The sequence below is a fragment of the Rousettus aegyptiacus genome, unplaced genomic scaffold, assembly GCF_014176215.1.
Source record: "Rousettus aegyptiacus isolate mRouAeg1 unplaced genomic scaffold, mRouAeg1.p scaffold_m13_p_18, whole genome shotgun sequence".
In the NCBI taxonomy this organism is placed as follows: Eukaryota; Metazoa; Chordata; class Mammalia; order Chiroptera; family Pteropodidae; genus Rousettus; species Rousettus aegyptiacus.
Window position 1 is genome coordinate 4,243,179 of NW_023416293.1, and position 14,881 is coordinate 4,258,059.

Genomic DNA, 14,881 nt, shown 5'->3' on the forward strand with positions numbered 1-14,881 from the left:
TGGAATAGAATAGAGGCCTCGGTTGGGGTAGGTATCTCCGAAAAGACTGGACAGACGTCACTGTCCTCTGATCGGTCTGGCCATCTGTGCTCCTCCTCAGAGCTCCGCAAGCCAAGGGGGGTTATGCCCCGCCCCGCTCCCTAGCGTGACCCCGAGACTAAGTCTCTGTGCTTCTCCGCAGGCAAAGACCCTTACAGTTTTGGGAGGACGACGATAGCAAACCTACAGACGGAGTGAGTATGGTGGGAGGGTGTGAGGGTGCAGATGGGCGAGGCCAAGCCGAAGGCGGGTCCCAGAAGGCAGGGCAGGCCAGACGTAGTCCCAAGCGGGCGGGCGAATGTCTGCAAGTCCCTTTGCAGTGCGTGTGGCTTGGCCCTGGGCACACACATATCCCAGGCGGCTGCTGTTTTAAGGGGGTTTTAGGAAACCAGGAGGTGCCTCGGGTCTGGGGTTCATCTGTCTGGACAGCCTCTCTCAGGGAGCGCTGTTGTCACGAAGGCGCTGGCCTTCAGTTTGGTGCCAGGAGGGTGGCCGAGCCCCCCAGCTGGTCGGTACCCCCGCCGCCTGCCCAGGAGCCCGGCCCTGATGGCAGGCGGTTTCCCCCTCAGCAACGACCTCCTCTGGCTGCACACCGTCTTCGCTGTCATCTACCTCTTCCTCACCGTGGGCTTCATGCGGCACCACACCCAGTCCATCAAGTACAAGGAGGAGAACCTGGTGCGTGAGGCTGGGGGCGGGGCATGTGGGGTGGGGGTGGGGAGGGTCCCGGGTCTGGCCAGAGAGGGATGGCACCCCCATCTTAGTCCCCAGGAACACAGTAGCAGTGAGCCCCGCAGGGGACCGCTGTGGATCCTGGCTTGCATATTTACACTCAAATTTGGCATTAAAAAAAAACTTTCTGATAGATTGCTTTAGGATTTAGACATCCCCCCCCCCCAATTCTGCCAACTAGCCCTTAGATTTGTGGGGTTTAGGCTTATCAGTTACTGATTTAAGTACTTTCTAAGATGTTTGGATTATAAACAGCCCCCTCTCTGAAACCGCAGCTTGATAGGGATGGAAGTTTCTGTTACTTGGTTCCAGGCCCAAGGCCTCCTCTGATGGGCCGTGTGACCCTGTCTGAGCCACTTCCCCTCTCTGGGTTCTTTCATAGTCTCCTGTCATATGAAGGAGGCTCATGGAATTGCTTTTAAAATCCTGGAAGGAGCTGCTGTGTAGATAACGCACTAGGGCTCTGCTGGGCCACAAAGGACAAGACCGAGTCTGCTGTGTTCCTGTTCGTCTTTTTGGGGGACAGGGGCAGGGGAGCTTGGGACAGGGTGGGAAACCTGGCCCCGCCTGTATGCAGACTGGCTTGTCCTGGTGACTCTCCTCCCTGGCGTCTTTGTCTGGTAGGTGAGGCGGACCCTGTTCATCACAGGACTCCCCAGACATGCCACGAAGGAGGCTGTGGAGAGCCACTTCCGGTGAGCAGGGCGGGGGTGGGACGGGGAGCCAGCCCCTCCAGGTGGGACCACACAGTCCCGTGGGGCAGATGCCTTGAGGTCTGGGAAGGACCTGGCCCTGCCACGCTGCCTTGCACTAGCTCTGCCGGTGCTGCAGGAGGGCCTGGGCTAGTGGCCTGTCCCCTGCAGGCAGCCATGGCTGCCCCATGTGACCACAGCAGCCAGAGTACAGGCCAGGCTGTTGGTATAAACAGACCTGAGGGAAGGAAATGATCCTCCCTGGGCTTCTCAGTGTCCGCTTCGCAGAGTGAGAGGTACATGAGGTGGAGCCAGTCCCAGAAGGGGAGGGACCTGGGCCCTCCTGCGCATTCATCCATCGCCCATCGTCCACACTCGGGCGTCTCCTGGGTGAGCTCGCTGTGTCTGGAGCCCTGTCCTCACAGAGCTCACCGTTCAGCAAGCGTAGGCTCTCCTGGCTGGACTCCCTTCCCAGCAGCCCCCACCAAACACCTGCGCCAAGGATTCCTGCAGACGGGGCTGCAGGGAGGGCTTTCCAGAGAGAAGGAAGTTGTGTGTACAATGCCCTGGACACAGGGCCTCGGTGTGGAGCATCAGGGAAAGGGATGGGTGGGGGAGAAGCAGGCCTGGGGCCCTGGGCTGGAGGCCTTCAACCTGGGCTAAAAAGCTGAGGTTTTAGTCTGTATTCCTTCCTTATCAATTCAGTGGTCATTAATTTGTAGTATAAACTAGGGCTGGCTACTGTTTATTTACCCTTTACCCTCTATATGAGGACTCTTACTAAGCAGATTATTAGTCTAAAGAGAATTGTTAAATGAGTGTTTGAAATATTGACTAGCCTCACCAGAAACTCCAAGTATTTTGGAAACATTCTTTTGTATATGAGCACCGAATGTGGGAACCGTGTGTCCGTTCTCTGAAACAGCTCCCCAGAGCGGCCTGCCAGGCAGCAGCGGTTACTAAGATTATTAATGTGCGTGTGGACGCTTTCTGGGCTGAGGCTGCTTTGCTTTCGTTAGACCTCAAAGGTCTGCGATCTTCCAAAGGGTCACAGGCTAAACGGGTTTTCAGTGATGGTCCACGGTAGATCTGACCGGGAGCAAACAAGAAATCTGTTCCTCTGGGAGGGTAGAGGAGGTAACTAGTGTTAATTTTTCCTCCTGAGAAGTGCCAGCTGATTTAAAGCCAAGCGGGTATAAACTTGTCAGGTTCAGGCAGTTGCTTTCACGCTGCTCAAAAATGCTTCTTTGTATTACATTTCAAAATTTCTCCTTTTGCTAAAAGAGAAAGAGAAAAGAGGTGTCTGCTGACACAGGAACGGGGAGCATGATTGCTCTGCCAGCCTTAGAGATGCCGGGGGGCGGGGGGGCAGGTCTCTCCTGCCTGGGGCTGCTCTTTCCCAATGGCGTCTTTCGCCTCCGGCTTGCGCTGGCCACAGGGACGCGTACCCCACGTGTGTGGTCGAGGAGGTCCGGCTGTGCTACGACGTGGCCAAGCTGATCTACTTGTGCAAGGAGAGGTGAGCGTGCGTGGCGGGCGGGGGCGCACAGGGTGAGCTGGGCTGCAGCTTTCTGGCTTTTCCCCCCTGAGACTCCCACTGTCCTTCCCCGATGGCCTTGGGTCTCCCAGCTGCGAAGGGAGGAGCGGGGACGCGGCCCTTTCCTGTTCACAAAGCCGGACTCCCAGTTGTGGTAGTGACCCATGTTTGTGGTGGTAACAGATGGTTGAATGGAGCGTGTGGGGTCCGTACCGCAGGACCGTGGTCTGAGGTTCACCCCTTCCCTCCCCACTCCGCCCCCCCTCCCCCGACTGCAGAAAAAAGACTGAGAAGAGCCTGACCTATTACACAAACCTGCAGGTGAAGACAGGTCAGCGGACCCTCATCAACCCCAAGCCCTGTGGCCAGTTCTGCTGCTGCGTGGTGCAGGGCTGTGAGCGGGTGAGTGTCCGTCACGCCCTGGCCGGGAGTGCGGGTCTTCCCGGCCACCTGCACAGCCCTCGACATCACCGGGGGGTGTGTCTTCCGGTAGGAGGACGCCATCTCTTACTACACTCGCATGAAGGACAAGCTCATGGGGAGGATCACAGAGGAGGAGTGCAGGGTCCAGGACCAGCCCCTGGGGATGGCCTTCGTCACCTTCCAGGAGAAGTCCATGGCCACCTAGTGAGTGTCCCAGGCCCTTCCTTGGCTGACTCCCTTGTCCCTGTCCAGATGCTTTGCTGTGCCTTTTGGATAGAGGTGATTCTGCTGCATCAGCACCACTGGGATTTTTTTATTATTATTATTATTATTATTATTATTATTATTATTATTATTATCATTATTATTTCTTCGGTGGCATGCTCACCTGCTTCTCCGGGTGTGGCTGGGGAGGCAGCCATCACACTCGCTCCCGCAGTGAGCCCAGCCCATGTTTGTGTGACAGCTGGGCCCCGCTCAGGTGGATGTGGCCTTACCCTGCTGTGGCCTCCCACCCGCCGCCCCACGGGGCTCGTTGGCTCTGCGTCCCGGCATTCTGCCAGGCAGGATGGATGCCGTCCATCCTGCTCTGCAACCACAGATCCTTCTGTGCAAGGGCCTCTTCCTACAAATGATAGCTGTGGGGGCAGACCCCTGGCACTCCAGGGTGCCCCCTGCTGCGGGGACCCTGGTCCTGGAGAGGGGAGACAAAGGGGGAAAGAGGAGGATGCATAGAGATGGTGTGGGTTGAGGTGGGAGTCCTAGGGAGGGAAATCTCGGAGTCAGATGGGAACGGGCTGCGTGTAACATGGCCTGATGCTGCTCTGGGGCGTGGGCGAGGCCAGCAGGTTTTGGGGGGGGGGGAGGTGGCAGCGCAAACAGCGTAGGAGCTGGAGTCAGACAGATGAGGGTACAGAACCCAACTCAGAGAGCCTCAGTTTCCTTATCTGTAAAATGGGAATAATAGTCCTTGGCTTGCGAGGTGGTTCTGAGGATTAAACACCATGCTGCAAGCGCGGTGTTTCTTTCATAGCATTCATTATAATAAATTAATAACAATAAAGCAAAGGGCCTGTACCACGAGGCTCCCAGTCCCGCTTGGGAGGTCACTGGGTGGTTCCACTGTGGGTGCACATGGCACCCTGTGTCTGGGCCCTGGCCATTTCTGCATTTCCTGGCAGCATCCTGAAAGACTTCAACGCCTGCAAGTGTCAGGGCCTTCGGTGCAAAGGGGAGCCCCAGCCCTCCCTCCACAGCAGAGAGCTCTGCATCTCCAAGTGGACTGTCACCTTCGCCACTTACCCGGAGGACATCTGCTGGTGAGCCCCCAGGCCAGGAAGGGCCACGTTTCAATGCTCAGTAGCTACATGTGTCTCTTGGCTACTATGGCGGACAGTGCAGTCTTAGGTCAAGTGTCAGCTGCCTCTTTAGCCTGGGGGACACATGAAAAGGATAAAAAACTGTCGAAATGAATTTTATATTATCTAAATATATATATATCTATGTATCTAAAATATTATCAGTTCAATATATAGCCATTTTTTTTTTTAAATCGAGATGTTTTACATTCTCCTTTTCATACCCAATGGTATTTGAAATCAAGTGCATGGATTTCTAGAAACTTCTAGCATGTCTCAATTTAGGCACGTTTCGATCCTCGGTAGCCACACAGCTCATGGCTACTGCATCTGACAGTGCAGCGTTAGGTCAAGTGTTGGCTGCCCGGCCTGCCTAGGAGACGTGCTGGTGCGCTAAGCCGTGTCCGTGGGGTCCGTGGGCGAGCCTCGAGCGTGACACTGAGAGTGAGGGCCGTGCCATCCGGTCCGGCCTCTGTTCCTCGTCCAGAGCGAGTCTTGGGTGCCCCACTGGACTCTGGTTCTGCCTCTGATGGTTCTGCTCTTCGGTTCTTATTTCTAAACTTAAGATTGGTTCATTGGTCTGTTCTTGATGAGGAGGAAAGGCCAGGGCAGGCTCCAGCTGGACCTTTGTGTCTTTCTCCCGTACCTCCCTCCTCCTTGGACCCCAGCCCTTTGGGAACGTTGGGCAGAATGTGTCATTAGTCACAGAGCATCACAGACGTGTCTAAGAAATGCCACGTTGGAGCCTTGTTGGGTCTGCTTTGGGGCTCACGGCATCTCTGTGGGTAGATTCTGGCCCCCGGACTAGGGGAGCCTTGTTAGCAGCGAATAACTTGTTTTACCTCTGAGCTCAGAGGGACTCAAAATTTGACCTTTCTGTAGATGAAGGTCAGTGCAGAAAACATGCCTGTACTCTTGAGATTGAAATGAACCCTCAGCCAGAGTCATTAGACTCGTCCCTTGGCTTGCCTCCGCTGGACCTTCTGACCCACTTAAGTCGTGGGCACTGTCGATGTGGCCGGTGGGCGGAGCCTGGGAGGTCAGCCGCCCGGGCCTGTGTCCTCGCCTCTGCAGGAGGAACCTGTCCATCCAGGGCCTCCGCTGGTGGTTCCAGTGGCTGGGCATCAACTTCACTCTCTTCGTGGTGCTGTTTTTCCTGACCACACCCTCCATCATCCTCTCCACCATGGACAAGTTCAACGTCACCAAACCCATCCACGCGCTGAACGTGAGTGACCGCTGTAAGACCCATCCCGGGCGGGCCGGTGATCAGACAGCATGGTTAGTGGGGGAGGAACGGGGGCCAAGGGGGGTGTGGGGGGCACCGAACCAGGAGGCCTTGTCGCTCAGCTCATGTCTGCATTTAAAAATAATAACAATTGATTAAAAAATTTATATTGGTGTGATTGACATATAACAACTGCTTTTAAGCCCTGAGTAGGTGTGGCCACATTTATTACAATGTCTTTTAGTGATTTAGATATTCCACATATACATATTTATTCCATATACATATATATATGGAATCAATCTAAATAGTCAGTAGTAGGTGTCCTATGAGTTGAATGGAGTATATTTGATCTGACAGCACGTTAAGCATTCATTAAAAAATTGTATGGATGTCGTGGCGGGCCTTGGGGGTGTCTGATAGAAACAGAAAGTAAAGTTCCCTCTCAGCGACGGGTGCAGCTCCGGGCCAGCGACCCGGGTGTACGGCGGGGAGCGGGGGGGCAGGCGTGGAAAGAGCTTCGCGGATCGGGGTGGCAGAACCATGAATCGTCTCTTTTACATTTCAGTTTCTGGGAATCTTGTTATAAAGTCACTGATTCTAGATAGGATGATTTAAAAAAAAAAAAATCTTAGATAGATCCATAACAGCTAAACATTCCCTAAATTGGCATCTGCTTAAAAAGATACCGCTGTCCCACAGTTAGCGTTGCCGAAACCTCGCCCTCAGTCTTCCCCTTCTCTCCCCTTCCACTCGGCGTGTGGGAAAGCGCGCGGTCGGGCTGGCCGCCTGAGGTCCTGGCCCTCACGCTCCTGCTCTTCAGCTGATGAATTCTGAAAACTGGAGTCAAAACACCTGCCATATTACACTTACGGGCCTGTTATGTTGGTGGTCGAACGAGCTAATGTGTGGTCGAAGCTCTCTTATTTGACTCAATGTATAATAAAAAAATGCATAGTGGACATTAAGCAGTTTTGTCTAGATTTAAAGATGCAAACATTCATTCCTTTGCCGGTCTTTTGACGTACGGTCAAGGGCTCTTCTTTGGAGGGTGAGCCTGCTAATTAGGATTCTCCTTCGTCTGACATGAACCATACCATTGTTTCATTATTTGTGATTCTAGTTTTTTTTTTTTTTTTTATGGGAAAGCAAGAATTTAAAGATATTCGCAAAGCCATTCTAAAGAGTGTAGAACCCTCCTAGATTTCATCTCCCTTGGTCCTTTACAGTTAAATTTATTCTCACGTAATTCAACAGCAGTTTTTAGAAATGAGCCTTTTATCAAGTCTTTCCGACTTGAGGTTATCTATCTGGTCAGCGAGACAAGGGAATTCAGTCATATGTGAAGTTGCTGTCTTTACTTGTAAGAACTACGCTGTGCTAATGTAAGGTGCTGTTGCTGTGTATTCAGCTGACGTTATGGAATACCTGCCCTGGGCCAAGCACAGCGTTGGCTGTGAGAGTCGAGGAGGACCAGACGCAGCCCCAGCAGTCTGCAGAGCCACCATGCCAGCAGGTCGTGACCTCAAAGCTCTAACTCTTTCTGCCGTGGACCTTGCGTTGCAGGACCCAGTCATCAGCCAGTTCTTCCCGACCCTCCTCCTGTGGTCCTTCTCGGCCCTGCTTCCGTCCATTGTCTACTACTCTACGCTGCTGGAGTCCCACTGGAGCAAGTGAGTACCCAGGAGCTCTGGCCTCCCCCCATCCCCGGGGCAGCGGGCACACAGCAAGGGGCCGACCGGGGACACCTGGAACCCTGGGGTCCGTGCGTGCTCACCGCTGACTTCCCGCAGGTCAGGGGAGAACCGGATCATGATGACCAAGGTCTACATATTCTTGATCTTCATGGTGCTGATCCTGCCCTCCCTCGGCCTCACCAGGTACTCCCACGTCGCCCCCTCTTGCTCTGAATTCACAGTCAAGGTCACGTCTGGAGAGCACTGTCCTGGGGAGAATGGAAGCGCTTTTGGAGTGGCCGCAGCTCTCTGACAGCGTTAAAGCCTGTCGCATCCACTCGGGAGTAAAATTATACTGGCTCATTGATTCTTTTGGAAATAGGATCTTTTATCCTTAAAAAAAAAAAAAAATTTTTTTAAGCTCGAAAACAAAATTTATCACGATCTTCCAGTTAGAGGGAGGATCTAATCCTGGCTTTGTTTATCTCAAGGAAGGAGATTTCTGTTAAATTAAGCCCTGGTAAGTTACACTGTAGTAAATGGCATTTTAAAAGTTAAATGTGGATCTTGGGATTTAGCCTGTTTTCAGAGCAGGAAAAAAAAATGAAAATGTGTTGTAATCACATGGAGCGTTGGAAATAAATTCTCACAGGATTCATTTGTCTTTCAGTCTGGACTTTTTCTTTCGGTGGCTCTTTGACAAAACTTCCTCTGAAGCCTCTGTCAGGTTGGAGTAAGTATCAGCCGCGGAGAATTTTGGAGCCACGGTCAAGTTAAATGTCCCACGGGGCCTGGGGCGTCCCCGCCACCCCTCCCAGGTTCCTGGCTGGGCTGGGGCTGGGCGGGGCCTTCAGCCGCATGCCGCGGGAGCTGGCCCACTTTGTGTACTGGGTAGAAATGCGGTTAATCTTTTAGGCCAAGGCTCAATTAGTGGCAGTCTCGTTCATTCCTTGAAACTTACTTACCGCGGACAGTGCCACTGGGGGGAAGGAGCTGCTGGGTCTCAGCGGGGCCAGGGAGCAGGGATGGAGAGCAGTAACTGACGTTGCAATCAGAATGTCTGGCCTGGGGATTTTTTTTTTTTTTACCAGGAGAATGGAGTCTAACTAATCGTTGATATGTGCGCTTCTTAGCATTTTCACCGTGCTCGCTTAGCAGCAATGCTTATTATTTAAGAGGGCACCATGCTAAGGGCTTTATTCTTTTTCTCACTTACCTTCATCATGATTTATGAGGTCGCGACCATCATTATCTCCATGTTACAGGTGAGGCAACTGAGGCCCAGAGATGCCGAATGGCTTGCCCGAGCTTACCCAGCTAGTTGAGAGACAGGGTCCCTGCCGCGCTTCGCTCTAGGTCCTAATGCAGTCCCTTAGGCTCAGGGTGGGCTTTTCCGAAGGGACGTTTATAGGGAGGGCTGGCTGTGCTCGTCTGAGAGGGCGACGTGAATTACTTTACAGTGGGTTCTTGCCGGGCGAGCTGGCAGCCACAGGCACACACGCCCGGCCCGCGCTCGTCCAGGTTGGCGGTAACTTCCAGACGGACAGATCCCGTGGTCAGCTCTCCTCGTACGGGACGCATCAGCACCATCTGACACATCGTCCCTTCCTCCTTGAAACGCTGTCCGCACTGGCTCTGGGCCCCCCTGTTCTGGTCCCACCAGCTGCCGAGAGCTCAGCCCTCAGTCCTCTATCCACGCTGTCTCTGTGGGTGACCTCAGCCGGATCCACTGCTTTAATGTCACCTTACTACTCCTGATCAGAATACATGGATGACATCCACATTTAGTTTTAAAAAAAATTTTGTGTTCTTTTAAAAACATTTATTCATTTAAATTAGTTCCAAGTATACAGTACATTGGTTAGACATCTATATAGCTCATAAAACGATCCCCCCAGTTGCTCCCCCCTCCCCTGGCCCTCGGCGACATCCACGTTTATCTCCCCGGCCTGCGCCTCTGGAGTCCGGATCCCGCTGCCGGCCGCAGCCCCACCTGGGCGTCTCAGACCAAACCCCTGGCTTTGAGCCTCGAATCCGGGGCTCCCACAGCTTTCCCCACCGTGACTCTGTTTTACCAGTTGCTCTGAAAAAAAAAAAAAAAACCCCTGCCTTCGTGTCTCCCCTCTTTCCCTCTCACGCCACACCCGGTCCATCAGCCAATCCTGACAGCTCTGACGCAGACCCAGAGTCTGTCCACCACCTCGACCACAGCCGGCCTCGTGCCACACACAGGTGACGGCAGCCACGGGCGTGGCCGCCCTGCCCCCGGGCACCCTCCCTGCACTCAGAGCTGCCCTCCCGCCTGGGCTGGCCCTCCGCACCCCGGCCTCACCCTGCCCTTCTCAGCCTGCTCCTCACCCCTCCCCCGAGAGCCGTTACCTGTCGTTCCCTCCGCCCAGGTTTCTAGAGGACGCTGGTTCTTTACCTCCTCTGCACAGAATCACCTTCTCAGAATCACCGCTGACGGCGGGGAACAGTAAACACTGCCCGCCCTGCTTGCTTGTCCGCGTACCTGGCACATGTGTACCTGGCGTGTGTGTGTGTGTCCCTCAGCTGGGGTGTGACCTCCACGAGGACAGGGTCACAGGATTTGTGTCATTCTCAGGGCCTAGAACAGTGCCTGGCACGTGTGTGTGCTGCGCACACAGACATACCGAATGGAGGGCCGAGTGCAAAGCCTCGGGGCTGTCTGTGCTCCTGCCCGGCGGAGGGTCCTGGTCTACCTCCCGGGGGAAGGAGGCCCTCCAGGCTCCCAGCTCACACCTGCACCCGGCCCCCAGGTGCGTCTTCCTGCCCGACCAGGGCGCCTTCTTTGTGAACTACGTCATCGCCTCGGCCTTCATCGGCAACGGCATGGAGCTGCTGCGGCTGCCGGGCCTCATCCTCTATACCTTCCGCATGATCATGGCCAAGACCGCCGCGGACCGCAGGAACGTCAAGCAGGTGCGGGCTGGGGGCGGGGCGCGGCGTGGTGGGGGTGGGGCGTGGTGGGGTGGGGACGGGGCCGGCACTGACACCCCACCCCCACGCCCAGCACTGGGCACAGGGCCGCCCCTGCAGGGGCGTGGCGGGGAGGAGGCATGAGGGCTCCCCGTGGAGGCGGCATGTCTTCATTATTCTCCACTCTAACTCATCCGCCGGAGGAGAGCGTGTGGATTTTTTGCTTTATAACCAGTCTGATCACACACACACATGCAACCAGCATCAACTCAGTCCTTGCTCTTGGGTGTACATTTACATGAATTCTTCAGATGGCTGCCGAGGTCAAAGGCATTTTGGGCTCGCAGCGTTTGTTCTAGGAGTCCCTGAATTGATGGCGTGGGTTCTCCTCTACTCTCCTTTGCCATGTGGGTACCTTGAGAGGAAAGTTGGAGATGCGCCGAGTTTTTTTTCATTTTACTGTCAGAAACCTCCTTGGAGCGGGTGGCGGATGCCCAGACTCAGCCGGAGGGAGGTTAAGCATGTGGCCCAGGGCACACGCTAGAAGGAGCAGAGCTGACACTGGGTGTGGTGCCAGAGTCAGTGGGGGGTCACTTTACAGTCTGTCCTCAGACCTCGGTCTCTGCCCTCTGAGGACTCGCGGGACTGTTGGGTAGACATGATTCAAACAGAAGAAGAAACACTAAAAAAAGCATGCATCGCTGTACCTTGCGAGGTCCGGGTCTGAGCTGAGTGACGCTGAAGAAGGCTTACGAAGGAACAGCAAGGACTTCGAGAGGTTGGGGTGGCCGTGAGCCTCTCTAATTTCCCAAGTCCTCCACCTGGCTCGCCCCCTCGCCCTTGGAGGAGAGCGAGCCTGTAAGCGCCTCACCGCCCCCTCCAGAGCCAGGCCTTCCAGTATGAGTTTGGAGCCATGTATGCGTGGATGCTGTGTATCTTCACTGTCATCATGGCCTACAGCATCACCTGCCCCATTATCGCCCCATTCGGTGAGTGGCCCCGGAGCCCGTCCAGGGTAGGTGGGTGGCTGGTTCTGCCAAGCACCCCAGGACAGCCGTCGCTGGGGCCCCACAAACAGAGAACGTCTTGGGGTCAGAGATGACTCCAAATTTAATTTCGCTTGCAATGAACTCCTTGCACGGGCTGTCACACTGTGGCCTCTCGGTATTTCTGGTCTGAGCTTCTCGGCGGCTGACCGTTTGGTTCTTGGTTGCTCCTTCAACAAAGACCTCATCGTACGTGATGGCAGGGCCGGCAGTGGCGAGCGAAGGTCTCGTGTGTGCTCTCACTGTGGCCACACGAATTCTCATTGCGCACGAACTCTCACACGGCCCGACAAGCCAGGTCTTGTTTCTGTCCCCTCTCACAGAGGAGGCACTTGAGTCATGTCAGTGTGGAGTAGAGCCAGGATTTGAACTTAGGACTGTTCGATTTTAACGGCCAAGGTCTTGCAACTAAAATAAAACGTCAGGAACTGGCCGACAAATGGAGGACTCTGGAAGGAAACAGAACACCCAGGACCCTGCTGACAGTGATAGCTGAGCTTCAGGGCTAGGCGGGAGTTTTAGTTTTCTCTGTTTACTCTCTTGTACTGTTTTAAAAATACAGTATTAGTCTTTCGAAACAAAATGAATTTTTCAAAGAACCTGACATGATCCAAAAGGCAGTACCCACCTTTCACGCCACCCCTGGGATGAGATCCCGGGGTATCCATCGGCCGTGATGAGGGCAGGAGGTCAGCGTGGAGGAGAGCCGGAGAATGAGGGATCTGGGTGTGCTCGGCATGAGAGGGGCCCCCGCAGAGGCTGAGGCCTGGCATCTGAGCGTGCAGCAGCCCAGAGTGCGTTTCAGGGTTCCGCGGGTGCAGCCCCGCAGACACCTCTGCTCCTTGGAGCCAGAAAGAGGCCTGGAAGGGGGAGGGGAGAGAAAGAAAGGAGCGGGCCAGAGGGACTGAGAACACGAGCAGCCAAGATAGGTGTTTATATGTTTCGTCTACCTGCTGGTCCCCGCAGTCACATGGCAGCCCCAGCCCCAGCCCCGTGCACGGGTAGCTCCAGGCACTACCCGGGCACAGACAGGCAGCAGGCAGAGGGGCGCTTGTGGCTCAGCCAGGTGTCGGGCTGACGGCCGCCTCTCTGCAGGCCTGATCTACATCCTGCTCAAGCACATGGTGGATCGGCACAACCTCTACTTCGTCTACCTCCCGGCCAAGCTGGAGAAGAGGATCCACTTCGCGGCCGTGAACCAGGCCTTGGCCGCGCCCATCCTGTGCCTCTTCTGGCTCTACTTCTTCTCCTTCCTGCGCCTGGGTGAGGGACCCTCTGACCCCAGGTGGGGGTGGGCGAGGGAGGCGGTCATTCACCCATGGCCCTTCCAGCCAGTTAAAGCCCTCAGTGCTTTATATTTTTATCTGTTATTTGTAAAAGCCTACAGCACCTGGGCTTCCTAGGTGGTCTCCTATCCAAGTACTAAGCAGGCCCCCGACCCTGCTTAGCTTCCGAGGTCAGACGAGACCGGGCGTGGTCAGGGCGGCGTGGCCGTAGACCCTCAGTGCTTTCACAGCATCAACTCGGTGACCAGTCACGATGTGGCACCCAGGGCACCGGGCCCCAGAGATGGGAGGGAAGCGACCCAACAAGGCAGCCGGCATAACCTTGGTGTCCTGCTACCTGAAATCTGAGCCGAGGTAATGCCGGCTGTTCACTGGGCCGCCGTGTGTGCTTCTGGCTGCGAAGACACCATCCTTGAGGGGACGTGGGGGGGTGGGGTGGCGCCTTCTCTTTATTTATGCCTGAGGGAGAAGTCACCCATAGTTCCTACACCAGGCGGGGACGCCGTCCTCGGCAGGGTGAGGGCGAATGGCAGCCCCCCCCCCCCCCTCCCTCACTAAGGTCAGCACCCCCTTTGTCCCCAGGTATGACGGCCCCTGCCACCCTGTTTACCTTCCTGGTCGTGCTGCTCACCATCCTGGTGTGCCTGGGCTACACCTGCTTTGGATGCTTCAAGCACCTCAGCCCTCTGAACTACAAGGTACAGGGCCCCTCCCTCTCCCCTCACTGCCGCCCGGCCAGGGCCGGGAGGAGATGTCCATTCGCTCTCAACTGCTCCTCCACCCTTTCGCGCATCAGCAGCCTTCTCCAGATCTTATTCGTCCACGAGAAAGGTGTGGGTAGTTGGGTGCAATGTGCGGCCTCCCTCCCCACCCCTTCCCGGCTCCCTGGACGGCCCCCCACCCCAATCCTCCGTTAGGCTGCTTCTGGGAGCCTGGATGCCAGCTGGTGCCATTATCCTGGGTGTTAAGAGCCTGCTTGTCTGGAGGGTGTTAGTTCAGGAAGATCGGTTCTGTTTACCATTGCGAGTTTCTGCCGTTATCTGCAGACAGAAGAGTCAGCAAGTGACAAGGGAAGTGACGGCCCGGCCCACGTGCCCCCACCGTTCACGGTGAGTCGTGGTTCTCCCTCGGGACCCAGCCCGGCAAGGGCCCCGACCAGACAGGCCCTACGAACGTGCTTCAATCAACTCCTAAGATAGAGGTCCCTTGATCACGTGCCAGACAAGTTGCTGAATTGGTGTCACTTGAGAAGGAATCCGGGTCCCTCCGGGTGCTTTCACTTACATGTGTGAAGAAGCCCTGTTCGTCACTGAGAGGAGAGTTAGTTCTGCCGTGATGCACGCCCATCCCCCTCGCTCTCATTTCCCCTGCTCACTTGGCTTTGCATATTTAATGCCTGGTGAGTCCGGGCCCTTGGCGAAACAGAAACCGTATGGCAAGGCCCTGTGGTGTGGGGGCACCTGTCGTGAGCACTTCAGCGGCACCTGCCTGTGCGAGGGCCTCCGTGCTGTCAGACCGGCTCCCCTCAGAATTCAGCCGCTGAGCGCTGCACCTGCTCCAGGCACCTGTCAGACACCGGGGCGCCCTTCCTTCCCGGCTCTCCCTGCTGCCGGTCCCGCTCCTCGGGCGGGCATGGGAAAGGAAAGGGGAGCCACGGGACCCCAGAGCCGTGGCCGCCGGCCCTCCCGACAGAGCCAGGGCTGGGGCAGCGGCATCGTCTCATCGGTAGCGTTCTTTCCGGTGGGTCCCCCGGGCGTTAGGCCCTTTCGCCGCTGGTGGCTGTGCTTGGACCAGCCCCAGAGAAGCTTCTCGGATTCGTGACGCAGAGGCACAGCTGTGGCTGTGCCGCCGGGCGAGGGAAGAGGCAGGGCAGGTCGATGACATCAATCCCGCATTGTCAGCCTGGGGCCGGGGTTGGCAGCTG

At 55.7% G+C, this 14,881-nt stretch overlaps 1 protein-coding gene and 1 pseudogene across 2 annotated transcripts in view; one reads left to right on the forward strand and one right to left on the reverse strand.

Annotated features, from left to right (window-relative positions):
• TMEM63A (transmembrane protein 63A) overlaps positions 1–14,881 on the forward strand; it is a 29,343-nt gene that overhangs the window by 13,257 nt on the left and 1,205 nt on the right. For both annotated transcript variants that reach the window (XM_016157447.2, XM_036235392.1), the window contains exons 8-23: positions 182–233; positions 609–717; positions 1,396–1,466; positions 2,902–2,982; positions 3,279–3,402; positions 3,494–3,627; positions 4,605–4,742; positions 5,856–6,009; positions 7,576–7,682; positions 7,803–7,889; positions 8,356–8,418; positions 10,466–10,628; positions 11,509–11,614; positions 12,767–12,934; positions 13,540–13,655; positions 14,004–14,066. In XM_016157447.2, the coding sequence (XP_016012933.2) occupies positions 182–233; positions 609–717; positions 1,396–1,466; positions 2,902–2,982; positions 3,279–3,402; positions 3,494–3,627; positions 4,605–4,742; positions 5,856–6,009; positions 7,576–7,682; positions 7,803–7,889; positions 8,356–8,418; positions 10,466–10,628; positions 11,509–11,614; positions 12,767–12,934; positions 13,540–13,655; positions 14,004–14,066 (1,736 nt within the window). The remainder of the gene's footprint in view (positions 1–181; positions 234–608; positions 718–1,395; positions 1,467–2,901; positions 2,983–3,278; positions 3,403–3,493; positions 3,628–4,604; positions 4,743–5,855; positions 6,010–7,575; positions 7,683–7,802; positions 7,890–8,355; positions 8,419–10,465; positions 10,629–11,508; positions 11,615–12,766; positions 12,935–13,539; positions 13,656–14,003; positions 14,067–14,881) is intronic.
• Positions 13,050–13,170, reverse strand: LOC118613408 (annotated as a pseudogene).